Here is a 15,985-nt window from a genome sequence, read left to right as displayed (position 1 = left end):
TTGGTTCCTGCTTCAACACACATTCAGAATCCAGCCACCTAGTCTCACCTTCACTGCCACCATGCTGGATTATTGCAAAGGAGCCTCTTAACTGGGCTCGCTGCTTCTGCCTTTACCTCCATACAGCAGCTAGAGTGATGGCTTTACAGTACGTGTCAGATCTTTGTCACTTTTATGCTTAAATGATGCAGACTGAAAGCTGAAGTCCTGTTAATGACCTTGAGGGCTCTACCGGATCCATCATCTTTCTGACCTCTTCTCCTGCTCACTTCCCTTTGCTTCCTCTGTTCCCACCACAGTGGCTCCTGGCTCCTCGCTGTGCTCAACATCCTGTGTATGCTCCTGCCCTAGAGCCTTCGCACGGGCTATTCCCTGTCTGAAATGCTCTTTCCGCACACATCTGCATGGCTCACTCCCTCACATCCTTCAGGTCTTTCCTCAAAGCCATCCGTCAGTGAGGCCTTCTCCAGCCACCTTTTCTAGGGTTGCAACCCCCCCCAGACACTTCCTCCCCTGCTTTAGTTTCCTTCATGGCACTTAGCACTCTCTAACACCCTGCACACTACACTTCGTTTTTGTCTTGATTGTCCATTTCCCCCAGAAGAATGTTAGCTCCATGAGGTCAGAAATTTCGTCTGCTTTTTTGTTTCATTTTTTGTTGTATCAGTAGCACTCAAAATACTACCTGGCACACGGTAAACAAGAAATATTTGCTGAATAAATGAACATTTGCAAGATGAAAGGCAAACATCAAAACTCATTAAATAAAAACTATACATTTCTGACCTAACTGTTCAATTTTAATAACAAATATTGATGCATTCCTATTCTACTATCTGTTTTGCTATTTTTAAGGGAGGTGGCTACGTAAGCAGAACAGGTCCACCTGGATGGACCTTACTGACCTTTAATCTTTTTGTGTGCTATGAATTCCTTTGGAAATCTGTCAAAAGCCGTGGACACACTTCCCTAGATACTTTTATACTGAATTTCCCAGATACTTCCCCACCAAGTGAGCCATATACTTTTACATTGAATTTCCGAGGGTTCATTAATTTCCCCAATGCCCAACCATGCTAACAGATATCATATGATGTCAAGGACACCAAAAAAGATCCAAAGCTGTAAAATGCCCTCTCTGCCAGGCCAGCTGGAAACCACATGACATACTTAAATCTGAAGCACTTTGTAATCTATCAAATCCTATACATCCCATTCTAATGCCAAATACCATCAATATTTAATAGTACAGAGTCTGCTAAAGCCACATAGAAGGACTTGTCTAACATGAGATTTTTATACCAAGTAGTACACAGTATATATAGTTTATTTCTTAAGCAAAATGGCAGCAGTTCAAGTGGAGCCACTGTAATTGTTGAAGACTTAGTTAAAAACAGCTGTTCTGGTAGATATTTGATATCCCATAGTTATTTGAATTTGACATGTGAAGATTATCAAATACCAAAGGCTTTGAAAGAATGCCTACAGTCCACTCACTGTTACACAAAATGGTACCCAAAGTTCTAAAGAAGAGGCCACTAGCTACAGTACACAAAATTGAAGAAAACATAAAATCTTGTCAGAGACAATGACATGTTTTAATCTGTTAGGAAATCGTGAAGCAAGGCAGTGATATTATGTTGCTATTTGCTCACAAGAGCCATATGACTTTTAGAAAATTAGTCTCTAAGGGATTTCCTCCACGTTCTCTCTGCTCATTTCACCCGCTGCTGGCCTCCCTGGCGACTCCCCGCCGTCATCCTCCAGCCCACTCGGCCTCCAGGCTGCTGCCCCTCCAGCCCTCAGCTCCCGAGGGCATCTCAAGCCCTGGCTGAAGACTAGGGGCCTGTCCATCCCGCTCTGACACCTCAGGCAGCACCGACGGCTTCTCCTCTCTCTAGGGACCTCCTCCCCTGGCCCCGCCTTCTCCTTAAACGTCCACACTCCTCAAGGTTCCTGATGGAGGCACTTTCACTCTATATGAGCTTCCAGGGACATCAAGTTCACACTCCTGATGGGAGGTATCTCCCACATGACAATGGTTCTCAAATCTCCTTTCAAAAGACTTATGACTTATGACCACATATAGCCATCTAATCGGTTCATGGACTTTTCTCCTCTCAGGTGTCCTGTGGCCCCTCAAACTCAGTACCTCCAAAATGAAACTCACTTCTACCTTACCCCACCCCATCCTGCTCTACCCCTGGGCCTTGCGACCTTGGTGAATGGCACCAGCGAACTCCCAACTACCCCAGCCAGAAACCTGGACTTCTCACCTAAGCACTCACCCTATCACAGGTAACTAATTCCCGAGTGCTTTGTGACTTTTCCTTTTTTTATGTCTACATTTCTTACACAGAGCTGCAACCACCTGCCTTGACTGATGTAATCCCACCCAGACCCCCTATACTCTGCCACCAGAGTACAGAGTTCTTAGGTCCAGAGCATAAATAGTGCCTATAAAACACACTAGTTCAATTCCAGCATTCTTCTAGCTTTGGAACCCTCATTTCATGTCCTATTGATCTGACAAGTGTTTGGATTTATACCTTAATTAAGATTAAGAGAGAAGAAATTACAATGCAACTCACACAGGGTGCAGTACATAGTTCCACACAGCAAGCATCACAGCCTTTATAAAATCATCAAAGCACTGACCACTCGTGATTACATTGGTGTTTGATACACTACAATGATTTAACAGCGCACTCAAAGAGGTTAAAAGGACAATCACAGGATCATCACAGCCTATTAGAGACAGGAGCAATTTAGCTACTGCAATAGAAACACTTTACCTCATCATCCTTTCTCTTTTTAAAAATGCTATCCTCAACTTCACCAACTGCTAACATGATCATCTGTACTCTCTGCAGATTGACATAACCACTTTCTGTAAGGTAACCCTGTAAGTGATAAAATACATGTAAAATGATCTTCTTATAAAAGCAAATACTTCTGTTTTGAAATTATTCAAGAGTGAACTTACCCCAGTTTTGTGTACCACATTTTTGTATATGTTAACCAAACGGTCAATTGCACCTTCCCTGCCACCAGGAAACAAACATTATGCATTAGGACCAGCGTGCACTGTAAGGCAAGAAGGCTAAAACAACAGTTTGAAGACCGACACAAACACACATACCTAATCTCTAAGGACGGCAGGTGAGGAAGGAAGTCATTTCCCACAAAGAAGCACATGAAGACCCAGTCATCAATGCTCCTCTCAACATCAAATGTGAACGGCAGGCTGGCCATGGTGAGCTCTCTTTCCAAATACTGCAACCAAGAAGGAACGTTGCCATTAAAGCCATGAAAAGGCACCCTGGTTTAGCGGACCGATGCCAAGGGTCACTGCTACATACCTCACGAAGAACACTGAGACGAAGGAAGATAAACTCTCCTTCTGCACAAGGAAGACTGTCTGCCAGTTCATCGTGCTGCAAGAAAGGGGATGAAGACTCAACACATCTACTCTGAACCCTGGAATTTTCTCCACCCACACAAACATTACGGCTTTTTCTAAAGCAAGACCCACTTTAATATTACAAGTATTAAATAAAAAAGAACTCACCAAACCATTTTAAAAATAAAAATTACCCATAACCTCAATCAGACCTAGACCAGGGATTGGCCAACGTTTTTTGCGAAGGGCCAGACACTAAATATTTTAGCCTGGGGAGCGGGACGTATATGGTCTCTGTTGCATATTCTTTCATGTTTTGTTTTGTTTTTACAACTCTTGAAAAACCGAAAAAAACCCTCTTAGCTCATACATCAAATCTGGAGAGCTGCAGTTTGCCAAACCTTGACCTCCACCCAACCAATATTAACATTTTAATGTACATGCCTCATCCTTCTCTGTGAATACGTATACTTCTTACCTGCTTTTTTCACTCAACATGTCTTTTAAAGAGGTACCATATTCTTAAAACAGAAACCCCTTTAAAGGAGAATGGATATAATCAAGGGAACCCAGAATATGTAGAAACTAGGAGTAACTTAAAAGTAAGTACCAAGGGGACTTCCCTGGTGGTCCAGTGGTAAAGAATCTGCCTCCCAATGCAGGGGACGTGGGTTCAATCCCTGGGCGGGAAACTAAGATCCCACATGCCACAGGGCAACTGAGCCCGCGCACCTCAATTAGAAAGCCTGCATGCTGCAAACCACAGAGCCCACACGCCACAACTACAGAGAAGCCCAAGTGCTGCAACAAAGAGCCCGCGCCGCAACAGAAAAATCCCGTGTGCCACAACTAAGACCCGACACAGCCAAAAAATAAATAAATAAAATAAATAATTTTTTTAAAAAACTAAATAAATAAAATAAAATACATATGCCGTTAAAAAAAAATACCAAGAAGTTTAACATACCTGATTTATAGTTCCTTTTAAGAAGAATAACCATTTGAGACAAATAACTTCTACAAACAAATCAAGTGCAATGGGCATTATTACCTATATGACCTCAGCCTCATGTAGATATAAGCTGTGTTAGGAAAGTGGGGAGTATAAAGGATGAGTTCATGCGTGGTTGTGAATTTGTGTTTACTTTAAAGAGCTTTGAAAGATACATCTCTATGAGGGGTAACGGAGCAAGTAGGTAAAAATCTAATCAACCACTGTCTTCTCTTTATCCATTTTTAAAATGAGGCAACCTAAATATACTTAATGCCATCGCACTGTACATTTAAACGTGGTTAAAAAGGTGTATTTTCTGTTGTATTGATATATATCAATATTTTATCACAATAAAAAATAAAATTAAGAAATTTTAAATGAGGCTACTACCATCTCGAAGTTCTTACCTTTCCCTTCTTTTCTCTCGGCAAACCTTCACAGTCTTTGACCTCATGTCCAAGCTGATTACAAAGACCACAGGGTTTGGGTTTGTTTGGTTTGAATTCTTCTCTGATAATGGTAAAGTTGGGCTCATGTGTAGCAAGGCCGAGCATAATGAGATCAGCTATCAATCAACAACAACAAAACAGCAAACAGTGAGCGCTCTAGAAGACCCTTACCCCATAACCAAAGGCAAGACATTATCATAACACAAGACACCAACGCAAAGAAAAGCCCAAATGAGCACACAGAGGCAGCAAAGCCAAAAAGCCTAAAACTTCCTAGAGGCCAACAAGATCTCCTACAGAAATGTGGGCCTAGAATCTAACTACCACTCAGGAGTCAACACTTGGAAACATTCCATTTTAAAGATATGTGTGGCCATATTAAAAAGTTGAAAAAATGTAACAACAACAACAAAAATTCAAGATAGGTGAATGTTAATCACAGATTGAACAACAACTCTATACTAGTTCCCCCTCACACATAAAATAAGCAAGGCATTTTAGAATTTCCAGGCAACCACAAATAATCCATTACTACACACCAACCCATCGACTTGCTATGGTTTAATCCAAGAGACTCAGATCCCAAAGAAGAAACTTACCATCTGCTCCACATAAGCAATGATGAGTGTTTGGGTCGTGGTTAGGCTGGGCTAGAGAGAAGGGAAATATATATTATATTTAAGTAAATACATTTTATACTATAGGAATATCACATTTTACCAAATATTTTCTATACAATGGCTTGTCTTTTTAAAATTGGAACATATAATCAAATATTTATAAGTGAATTTTACCTCTTTGTCTTCTAATGTAATCCATGATTTTATGTTCCCCTTCACCAGGAGCACTAGCATCAGATAAAATAACCTATAAAAAACAGTTTTTAACATCTGTAGCTCACGCCCAGTTTTCCAGCACAAAAATCAACAGACGTGAATGTCTTAAAATAAACTGGGATAATTCTATTAAGATAGTGTTACTAATTGGAAATTTTTCTTAATTAGGTGTGCATGTGTTAGACATCGAAATTATTTCATCGGTAAACTTACTACTTGGAATAGAAAAAAATGAAATGTTTGTGTCAAACTTAGCCATTAGAAAAACAGATGCAGTTCACAAGTTTCTACTCTTCTCACTGCTACTCAAGTATACCGCACCGAACAATATAAGCCCTGAGAGTAATCAGTAAGAGATATCCATTAAATTAATGTACCATATCTAATTAATAGGGAAACAAACTTATTATAATTTTTATTATATAAAAGTTTTGCTTAAATTCTCAGGAGAACACAGCCATTCTTTAGAGGCAGTCCCATGACTTTAATCTTGCTGTATTTTGATTTCTAATAACAGAAATGACTTTCATATATATGTATTTTAAATCATGAGTCCCATCTTATGGCTTCACAGTGATGATAAGAGTACAAAATTGGCACTGAGAGAAAATCAGCTGTCTCTAACTGGACCGTGCAAGGCACCCCATCTCTAATAACCCTGGAAGCTTCTCTTTCCTCTAACAGCCAACCAGTATTTTATGGGGGGAAAAGGACAAATAATATCAGTCGTATCAAAGGATAGCCTCAAATCGTCACCTTAATCTTTTTGAAGTATAAAAATATGAAACTTACTGTCAAATTTTTCCACCCTGGGTCATTATTTAAACGATCAGCTATGTAATAGCGAAGGCATTTAGCAAGATTGTCCATGAACTCAGTTCCCTAAAATGATAGAAGGAAATAAATTAACCTATCATTTAAGAGTTAGCAATAACTAGCAAAGTATGAGACTACTTACTGGTGTAATGCAGTTGCTGTCAAATCTTTCCTTTATTTCTTCTGGAGGAAGAAAGCCACCTAGAGAAAAAGGGGCAATGCTTTGTTCTCCCCATAAACAGTGAGGTAACTATTCAACAAACAAAAACAATAAGTTGAAATACAAAAGAAGGAGAAGCGTTGTCACCTGAGGAACAATGATCCCCTTTTCTGAAGAAAATAAGATTCCTCCCCTCAAATTTAAAGTAAGCTTTAACGTGACTGTCAAACAATACATGGTACACAAAAGATACTATATTGTTACATAAAAATATAAAAATTATGACATTCTTCCTAATGCCCCTGGCAGCAGAACACACACACACAAGCACACACACACACACACACACACACACAGGTTAGGGGCTCTGATCCTACTAACAGTTCTTAAGACGAAGGGGCCTTAGAAAAACAAAGTTAAAATGCTGAGTTTATCAGAGCTTTATATCACCTAGAGGGATTTAGAAATCCTGTTTTTTCCTCTATGTCACTGATTAGCTTTTTCTCAAGACACAAATATATTTTATAACATCTTCAAGAAAGAAGACAGACGTGAGGAGGATTAACCAAGATGGCGGAGTAGAAGGACGTGCTCTCACTCCCTCTTGCGAGAGCACCAGAATCACAACTGGCTGCTGGACAATCATTGACAGGAAGACCCTGGACTTCACCAAGGAGGATACCCCACGTCCAAGGACAGAGGAGAAGCCACAGTGAGACGGTAGGAGGGGCGCAATCAGAGTAAAATCAAATCCCATAACTGCTGGGTGGGTGACTCACAGACTGGCAAACACTTATACCACAGAAGTCCACCCACTGGAGTGAGGGTTCTGAGCCCCACGTCAGGCTTCCCAACCTGGGGGTCCGGCAACGGGAGGAGGAATTCCTAGAGAATCAGACTTTGAAGCCTAGTGGGAATTGATTGCAGGACTTTGACAGGACCGGGGGGAACAGAGACCTCACTCTTGGAGGGCACACACAAAGTAATGTGTGCATCAGGACCCAGGGGAAGGAGCAGTGACCCTGGGGGAGACTGAACCAGACCTACCTGCTGGTGTTGGGGGGTCTCCTGCAGAGGCGAGTGGTGGCTCTGTTTCACCGTGGGGATAAGGACACTGGCAGCAGAGGTTCTGGGAAGTTCTCCTTGGCGTGAGCCCTCCCAGAGTCTGCCATTAACCCCACCAAAGAGCAGGGTAGGCTCCAGTGTTGGGTTGCCTCAGGCAAAGCAACCAACAGGGAGGGAACCCAGCCCCACCCATCAACAGTCAAGTGGATTAAGGTTTTTACTGAGCTCTGACCGCCACAGCAACAGTCAGCTCTACCCACCACCAGAGCCTCCCATCAAGCCTCTTAGATAGCCTCAACCACCAGAGGGCAGACAACAGAAGCAAGAAAAACTACAATCCTGCAGCCTGTGGACCAAAAATCATAGTTACAGAAAGACAGAGAAGATGAAAAGGCAGAGGGCTATGTACCAGATGAAGGAACAAGAAAAAACCCCAGAAAAACAACTAAATGAAGTGGAGATAGGCAACCTTCCAGAAAAAGAATACAGAATAATGATAGTGAAGATGATCCAGGACCTCGGAATAAGAATGGAGGCAAAGATTGAGAAGATGCAAGAAATGATTCACAAAGACCTAGAAGAATTAAAGAACAAACAAACAGAGATGACCAATACAATAACTGAAATGAAAACTACACTAGAAGGAATCAATAGCAGAATAACTGAGGCAGAAGAACGGATAAGTGACCTGGAAGACAGAATGGTGGAATTCACTGCTGCGGAACAGACTAAAGAAAAAAGAATGAAAAGAAATGAAGACAGCCTAAGAGACCTCTGGGACAACATTAAACGCAACAACATTCGCATTATAGGGGTCCCAGAAGGAGAAGAGAGAGAGAAAGGACCAGAGAAAATATTTGAAGAGATTATAATCGAAAACTTCCCTAACATGGGAAAGGAAATAGCCACCCAAGTCCAGGAAGCGCAGAGAGTCCCATACAGAATAAACCCAAGGAGAAACACGCCGAGACACATAGTAATCAAAGTGGCAAAAATTAAAGACAAAGAAAAATTACTGAAAGCAGCAAGGGAAAAACGACAAATAACATACAAGGGAACTCCCATAAGGTTAACAGCTGATTTCTCAGCAGAAACTCTGCAAGCCAGAAGGGAGTGGCATGATATACTTAAAGTGATGAAAGGGAAGAACCTACAACCAAGATTACTCTACCAGGCAAGGATCTCATTTAGATTTGATGGAGAAATCAAAAGCTTTACAGACAAGCAAAAGCTAAGAGAATTCAGCACCACCAAACCAGCTCTACAACAAATGCTAAAGGAACTTCTCTAAGTGGGAAACACAAGAGAAGAAAAGGACCTACAAAAACAAACCCAAAACAATTAAGAAAATGGTCATAGGAACATATATATCGATAATTACCTTAAACGTGAATGGATTAAATGCCCCAACCAAAAGACATAGACTGGCTGAATGGATACAAAAACAAGACCCATATATATGCTGTCTACAAGAGACCCACTTTAGACCTAGGGACACATACAAACTGAAAGTGAGGGGATGGAAAAAGATATTCCATGCAAATGGAAATCAAAAGAAAGCTGGAGTAGCTATACTCATATCAGATAAAATAGACTTTAAAATAAAGAATGTTACAAGAGACAAGGAAGGACACTACATAATGATCCAGGGATCAATCCAAGAAGAAGTTATAACAATTATAAATATATATGCACCCAACATAGGAGCACCTCAATACATAAGGCAACTGCTAACAGCTATGAAAGAGGAAATCGACAGTAACACAATAATAGTGGGGGACTTTAACACCTCACTTACACCAATGGACAGATCATCCAAAATGAAAATAAATAAGGAAACAGAAGCTTTAAATGACACAATAGACCAGATAGATTTAATTGATATATATAGGACATTCCATCCAAAAACAGCAGATTACACGTTCTTCTCAAGTGCGCATGGAACATTCTCTAGGATAGATCACATCTTGGGTCACAAATCAAGCCTCAGTAAATTTAAGAAAATTGAAATCATATCAAGAATCTTTTCTGACCACAACGCTATGAGATTAGAAATGAATTACAGGGAAAAAAACATTAAAAAGACAAACACATGGAGGCTAAACAATACGTTACTAAATAACCAAGAGATCACTGAAGAAATCAAACAGGAAATCAAAAAATACCTAGAGACAAATGACAATGAAAACATGACGACCCAAAACCTATGGGATGCAGCAAAAGCGGTTCTAAGAGGGAAGTTTATAGCTATACAAGCCTACCTAAAGAAACAAGAAAAATCTCAAGTAAACAATCTAACCTTACACCTAAAGAAACTAGAGAAAGAAGAACAAACAAAACCCAAAGTTAGCAGAAGGAAAGAAATCATAAAGATCAGAGCAGAAATAAATGAAATAGAAACAAAGAAAACAATAGCAAAGATCAATAAAACTAAAAGTTGGTTCTTTGAGAAGATAAACAAAATTGATAAGCCATTAGCCAGACTCATCAAGAAAAAGAGGGAGAGGACTCAAATCAATAAAATCAGAAATGAAAAAGGAGAAGTTACAACAGACACCGCAGAAATACAAAGCATCCTAAGAGACTACTACAAGCAACTTTATGCCAATAAAATGGACAACCTGGAAGAAATGGACAAATTCTTAGAAAGGTATAACCTTCCAAGACTGAACCAGGAAGAAACAGAAAATATGAACAGACCAATCACAAGTAATGAAATTGAAACTGTGATTAAAAATCTTCCAACAAACAAATGTCCAGGACCAGATGGCTTCACAGGTGAATTCTATCAAACATTTAGAGAAGAGCTAACACCCATCCTTCTCAAACTCTTCCAAAAAATTGCAGAGGAAGGAACACTCCCAAACTCATTCTATGAGGCCACCATCACCCTGACACCAAAACCAGACAAAGACACTACAAAAAAAGAAAATTACAGACCAATATCACTGATGAATATAGATGCAAAAATCCTCAACAAAATACTAGCAAACAGAATCCAACAACACATTAAAAGGATCATACACCACGATCAAGTGGGATTTATCCCAGGGATGCAAGGATTCTTCAATATACGCAAATCAATCAATGTGATACACCATATTAACAAATTGAAGAATAAAAACCATATGATCATCTCAATAGATGCAGAAAAAGCTTTTGACAAAATTCAACACCCATTTCTGATAAAAACTCTCCAGAAAGTGGGCATAGAGGGAACCTACCTCAACATAATAAAGGCCATATATGACAAACCCACAGCAAACATCATTCTCAATGGTGAAAAACTGAAAGCATTTCCTCTAAGATCAGGAACGAGACAAGGATGTCCACTCTCACCACTATTATTCAACATAGTTCTGGAAGTCCTAGCCACGGCAATCAGAGAAGAAAAAGAAATAAAAGGAATACAAATTGGAAAAGAAGAAGTAAAACTGTCACTGTTTGCGGATGACATGATACTATACGTAGAGAATCCTAAAACTGCCACCAGAAAACTGCTAGAGCTAATTAATGAATATGGTAAAGTTGCAGGCTACAAAATTAATGCACAGAAATCTCTTGCATTCCTATACACTAATGATGAAAAATCTGAAAGAGAAATTATGGAAACACTCCCATTTACCATTGCAACAAAAAGAATAAAATACCTAGGAATAAACCTACCTAGGGAGACAAAAGACCTGTATGCAGAAAACTATAAGACACTGATGAAAGAAATTAAAGATGATACCAACAGATGGAGAGATATACCATGTTCTTGGATTGGAAGAATCAACACTGTGAAAATAAGTATACTACCCAAAGCAACCTAGAGATTCAATGCAATCCCTATCAAATTACCAATGGCATTTTTTACGGAGCTAGAACAAATCATCTTAAAATTTGTATGGAGACACAAAAGACCCCGAATAGCCAAAGCAGTCTTGAGGCAAAAAAATGGAGCTGGAGGAATCAGACTCCCTGACTTCAGACTATACTACAAAGCTACAGTAATCAAGACAATATGGTACTGGCACAAAAACAGAAACATAGATCAATGGAACAAGATAGAAAGCCCAGAGATTAACCCACGCACCTATGGTCAACTAATCTATGACAAAGGAGGCAAAGATATACAATGGAGAAAAGACAGTCTCTTCAATAAGTGGTGCTGGGAAAACTGGACAGCTACATGTAAAAGAATGAAATTAGAATACTCCCTAACACCATACACAAAAATAAACTCAAAATGGATTAGAGACCTAAATATAAGACTGGACACTATAAAACTCTTAGAGGAAAACATAGGAAGAACACTCTTTGACATAAATCACAGCAAGATCTTTTTTGATCCACCTCCTAGAGTAATGGAAATAAAAACAAAAATAAACAAGTGGGACCTAATGAAACTTCAAAGCTTTTGCACAGCAAAGGAAACCATAAATAAGACGAAAAGACAACCCTCAGAATGGGAGAAAATATTTGCAAATGAATCAACGGACAAAGGATTAATCTCCAAAATATATAAACAGCTCATTCAGCTCAATATCAAAGAAACAAACACCCCAATCCAAAAATGGGCAGAAGACCTAAATAGACATTTCTCCAAAGAAGACATACAGACGGCCACGAAGCACATGAAAAGATGCTCAACATCACTAATTATTAGAGAAATGCAAATCAAAACTACAATGAGGTATCACCTCACTCCTGTTAGAATGGGCATCATCAGAAAATCTACAAACAACAAATGCTGGAGAGGATGTGGAGAAAAGGGAAACCTCTTGCAGTGTTGGTGGGAATGTAAATTGATACAGCCACTATGGAGAACAATATGGAGGTTCCTTAAAAAACTAAAAATAGAATTACCATATGACCCAGCAATCCCACTACTGGGCATATACCCAGAGAAAACCGTAATTCAAAAAGACACATGCACCCGAATGTTCATTGCAGCACTATTTACAATAGCCAGGTCATGGAAGCAACCTAAATGCCCATCGACAGACGAATGGATAAAGAAGTTGTGGTACGTATATACAATGGAATATTACTCAGCCATAAAAAGGAACAAAATTGAGTCATTTGTTGAGACGTGGATGGATCTAGAGACTGTCATACAGAGTGAAGTAAGTCAGAAAGAGAAAAACAAATATAGTATATTAATGCATGTATGTGGAACCTAGAAAAATGGTACAGATGAGCCAGTTTGCAGGGCAGAAGTTGAGACACAGATGTAGAGAATGGACATATGGACACCAAGGGGGGAAAACTGCGGTGAGGTGGGGATGGTGGTGTACTGAATTGGGTGATTGGGATTGACATGTATACACTGATGTGTATAAAATTGATGCCTAATAAGAACCTGCAGTATAAAAAAACAAACAAAACAACTAATACTAAACTTTCATTGGGTTATTTGTATGGAAATATGTTAATATAATTGTTTCAAACATTACATGAAATTTCTAAAAATCTTATATTTGTATTTGTATGGAAATATGTTAATATAAATGTTTCAGACATTACATGAAATTTCTAAAAATCTTATATTTGTATTTGTATGGAAATATGTATGGAAATATGTTAATATAAATGTTTCAGACATTACACGAAATTTCTAAAAATCTTATATGTTCTGGTATAATGTTATAAGTAATAATCCTAGTTATTACTTTAAAATGTATATCTCAGAAATAACTAATTTTCTTGTCAACTGCATTATTATGAACTTTCATCTGATCTTTAACCGTGGTCATTTTTAAGTCTTTTGTCATTTACAGACAGTTCTGGGTGTACTCTGATGATTTTGCAAATATGTTCCTATAAAAGGGTTTCAACTTCAAGAAATTCATGGAAAAGACTCTGACAAGTACAGGTTTCTGGTAACTGACTGTACTGCTGAACTGAATGAATAAGCATTTTCAGAACTCTACTGAAAAACTGATGAACTCATAAAAGTGCTAACAAAAGATCAAGATGGAAAAAAAATTAATTACATGGGACTGAGTGAACTGATGAGGATGAGTATAATTTTTGTGACTTTCTGTCTGAATTAAAAAAAAAAAAATCCCACAAGGACTCAGAGGCAAAGAATATACAAATCAATTTTCACTGCAAAGTAAAGGAGCTGTTACAGTGGAGGATTACTGGACTGAATGTCAATATTATGACATAGTATGAGTGTGTTTCATGTTTGGTAACTGCAATCATTGTTGCTTTTGTTGTGGTCATCCATGTACAATGCTTGGTGTCAGTCTATTTATCTCTTGTAAAAATAAAATACAGTGTGTGTGTGTGAAAAAAAAAAAAAAAGAAAGAAGACATCTCTAAAAGCAAAGACAACCTGTTATAAATATAAACAGGTTTAAGAGTATTAATTACAAGCTGCAGCTAAAATACTCACATACTTGCACACTTCCAGCAAATTAAAATAACATTAAAGGCAGTGTAATTATAAGCCTCAGCCAACTACACTATGTCTCTTTTTCCACTTGCCAAATGCAACATCCTGAACCAATAATCGTGGCTTTCCTGGTCTATCATTTTGCCTCATGTAACAAAACACCAAACAAGCCACCCTGCCAGCACCGCCCTGCACCGCACCGCACCCACAGGCGTCTTGGAAGAAGCAGTCCCGGGGCATCAGGGCCCTGGTCGTCCTCCTCTCTGACACTCAGCCAACTCCCACCTCTGAACCCATCAGGGCTTTGAGGAACTGCCAAGATGACCACATTCCACCCCACAACCCCCTCCCTGAACTGAGGGAGCCCTGGGCACCTCACTACCTCGGTGCCTGCCGCCTCAACCCAAAGTGAGAGTGTGCATGACTCGGGGAAAGCCTGGAAACATGGTCCCATCATCCCAGGCCTCCTCATCCAGACCTGAATTCTTGGGAGAAGCAGCAAGCATGCCACCAAGACTGACTTGAGGAAAATGCTTACAGAACTGTAGCTTCCTAACAGCCTCCACAGAAAAAGGAAGTAAGAAGCATTCTTCATGGGTTTCTAGTTTACAGATATATAAAAGTGAGCTGAAGGGCTGCACTCGCCCTGATAGAAGTTGACAATTTGCTCTCCCTACCAGAATTCCCTCCTTTTATTCCCAAGTTTCCTGTTTACTATAGAGTTTGGAAATGAACAAGCTTATAAATGGAATAAACGATTCTATTAACTACTTTTCCTCAACAGTGAACGTAAACTTCCCTTGGCTATCCTGCGGTCCTGATTAAATTAAAACCGTACCTATTTGTAAGGAGAAGTCTCCACCCCTACCCCCGTCTGCATACATCTGATAACAAGTCCAACCTCAAGGTGCGTGTTCTTTACCTTTTGCCAGTATTTCTTCCTTGACTCGCTGCTTCTCTACTGCTGCTTCCATTCCTTCTTTGGATGCTCGGAACCTCCTTGAACGCTGCTGGTTCATTTTAGCGCGTGGCGCCTGAAAACAGGTATTTCATAGTGACATAATACTGTTCCAAACGTTCGTAACTAAATCTGTACATTATTTTGAATCCGTTAGTCTTACAAAAATAGTATGCTAAAATGGAAAAGTTAAGTAATATGTCCAAACAATCCTTTCATGACAGACAGTAGATCCTGGGAGCTTAAATTTGGACCAAGAACCTTGAACGCTGAACTTAGGCGAGTGAGTGACATGTCACAAGGACAAACATCCTATGAGGCCACAGCACTTAATACTGCAGGGTCCATGCCCCAAGGCCAGTTCCACTGGGTTACGACGCTTTTAGGCACCCCAGATGGAAAGCTCACTTTACTCAAAGACTCAGCACACAGCAAGTTGAGTGGTTTCTACAGAACCAGGATCAGGAAGACCTTCCCTTTGTCCACGACTAAAAGGAAGGATGGTCTCCAAATGGGATTCACAAGACCTTAAAAGCCTTTTTGTATTTCCCACAATAAGGTTCATAATTATCACTCTGTGTCAATAATAAGGCACAGCAGGTAGAAAAGGAGCAAGGTTTTAATCAAAAGTACTCTTAAATCACTCGAACCAAATGTAACTTCAATCACTGGGTAAGCCTGAATGAAGTGAACTGAACTGCAAGGTTTTGCTATTACTGAACTGGGTTTGGGGCTGGAAGGGACTCTCAAGTATCCTGCCTACACGAAATAAGTTATTTCATATTCTCTTTAAACAGTTCCCTTTCCTGTAAAATGAGACCACCTAATCTAACTCTTTCAGGTTCTATGATCTACATTTATATTTTAACAAAACATGAGTTATAGACAAGAGCATGTACATACACATACGAATGTG

At 39.5% G+C, this 15,985-nt stretch overlaps 1 protein-coding gene across 2 annotated transcripts in view; it reads right to left on the bottom strand.

Annotated features, from left to right (window-relative positions):
• The window catches only part of XRN2 (5'-3' exoribonuclease 2), a 92,635-nt gene that overhangs the window by 57,375 nt on the left and 19,275 nt on the right, over positions 1 to 15,985 (bottom strand). The window contains exons 4-13 of one of the 2 annotated variants that reach the window (XM_057528382.1): positions 15,034 to 15,145; positions 6,641 to 6,699; positions 6,475 to 6,564; positions 5,641 to 5,713; positions 5,446 to 5,496; positions 4,805 to 4,962; positions 3,363 to 3,437; positions 3,143 to 3,276; positions 2,987 to 3,044; positions 2,796 to 2,903 (exon numbers count right to left, since the gene is read on the bottom strand). In XM_057528382.1, coding sequence (XP_057384365.1) covers positions 2,796 to 2,903; positions 2,987 to 3,044; positions 3,143 to 3,276; positions 3,363 to 3,437; positions 4,805 to 4,962; positions 5,446 to 5,496; positions 5,641 to 5,713; positions 6,475 to 6,564; positions 6,641 to 6,699; positions 15,034 to 15,145 — 918 coding nt within the window. The remainder of the gene's footprint in view (positions 1 to 2,795; positions 2,904 to 2,986; positions 3,045 to 3,142; positions 3,277 to 3,362; positions 3,438 to 4,804; positions 4,963 to 5,445; positions 5,497 to 5,640; positions 5,714 to 6,474; positions 6,565 to 6,640; positions 6,700 to 15,033; positions 15,146 to 15,985) is intronic. The other variant, XM_057528383.1, reaches the window with a different exon arrangement.

This window comes from Balaenoptera acutorostrata, chromosome 15 (genome assembly GCF_949987535.1).
Source record: "Balaenoptera acutorostrata chromosome 15, mBalAcu1.1, whole genome shotgun sequence".
Taxonomy (NCBI): Eukaryota; Metazoa; Chordata; class Mammalia; order Artiodactyla; family Balaenopteridae; genus Balaenoptera; species Balaenoptera acutorostrata.
The sequence above is the reverse complement of the archived record's forward strand: the minus strand, read 5'-3'. Positions and strand labels throughout refer to the sequence as shown.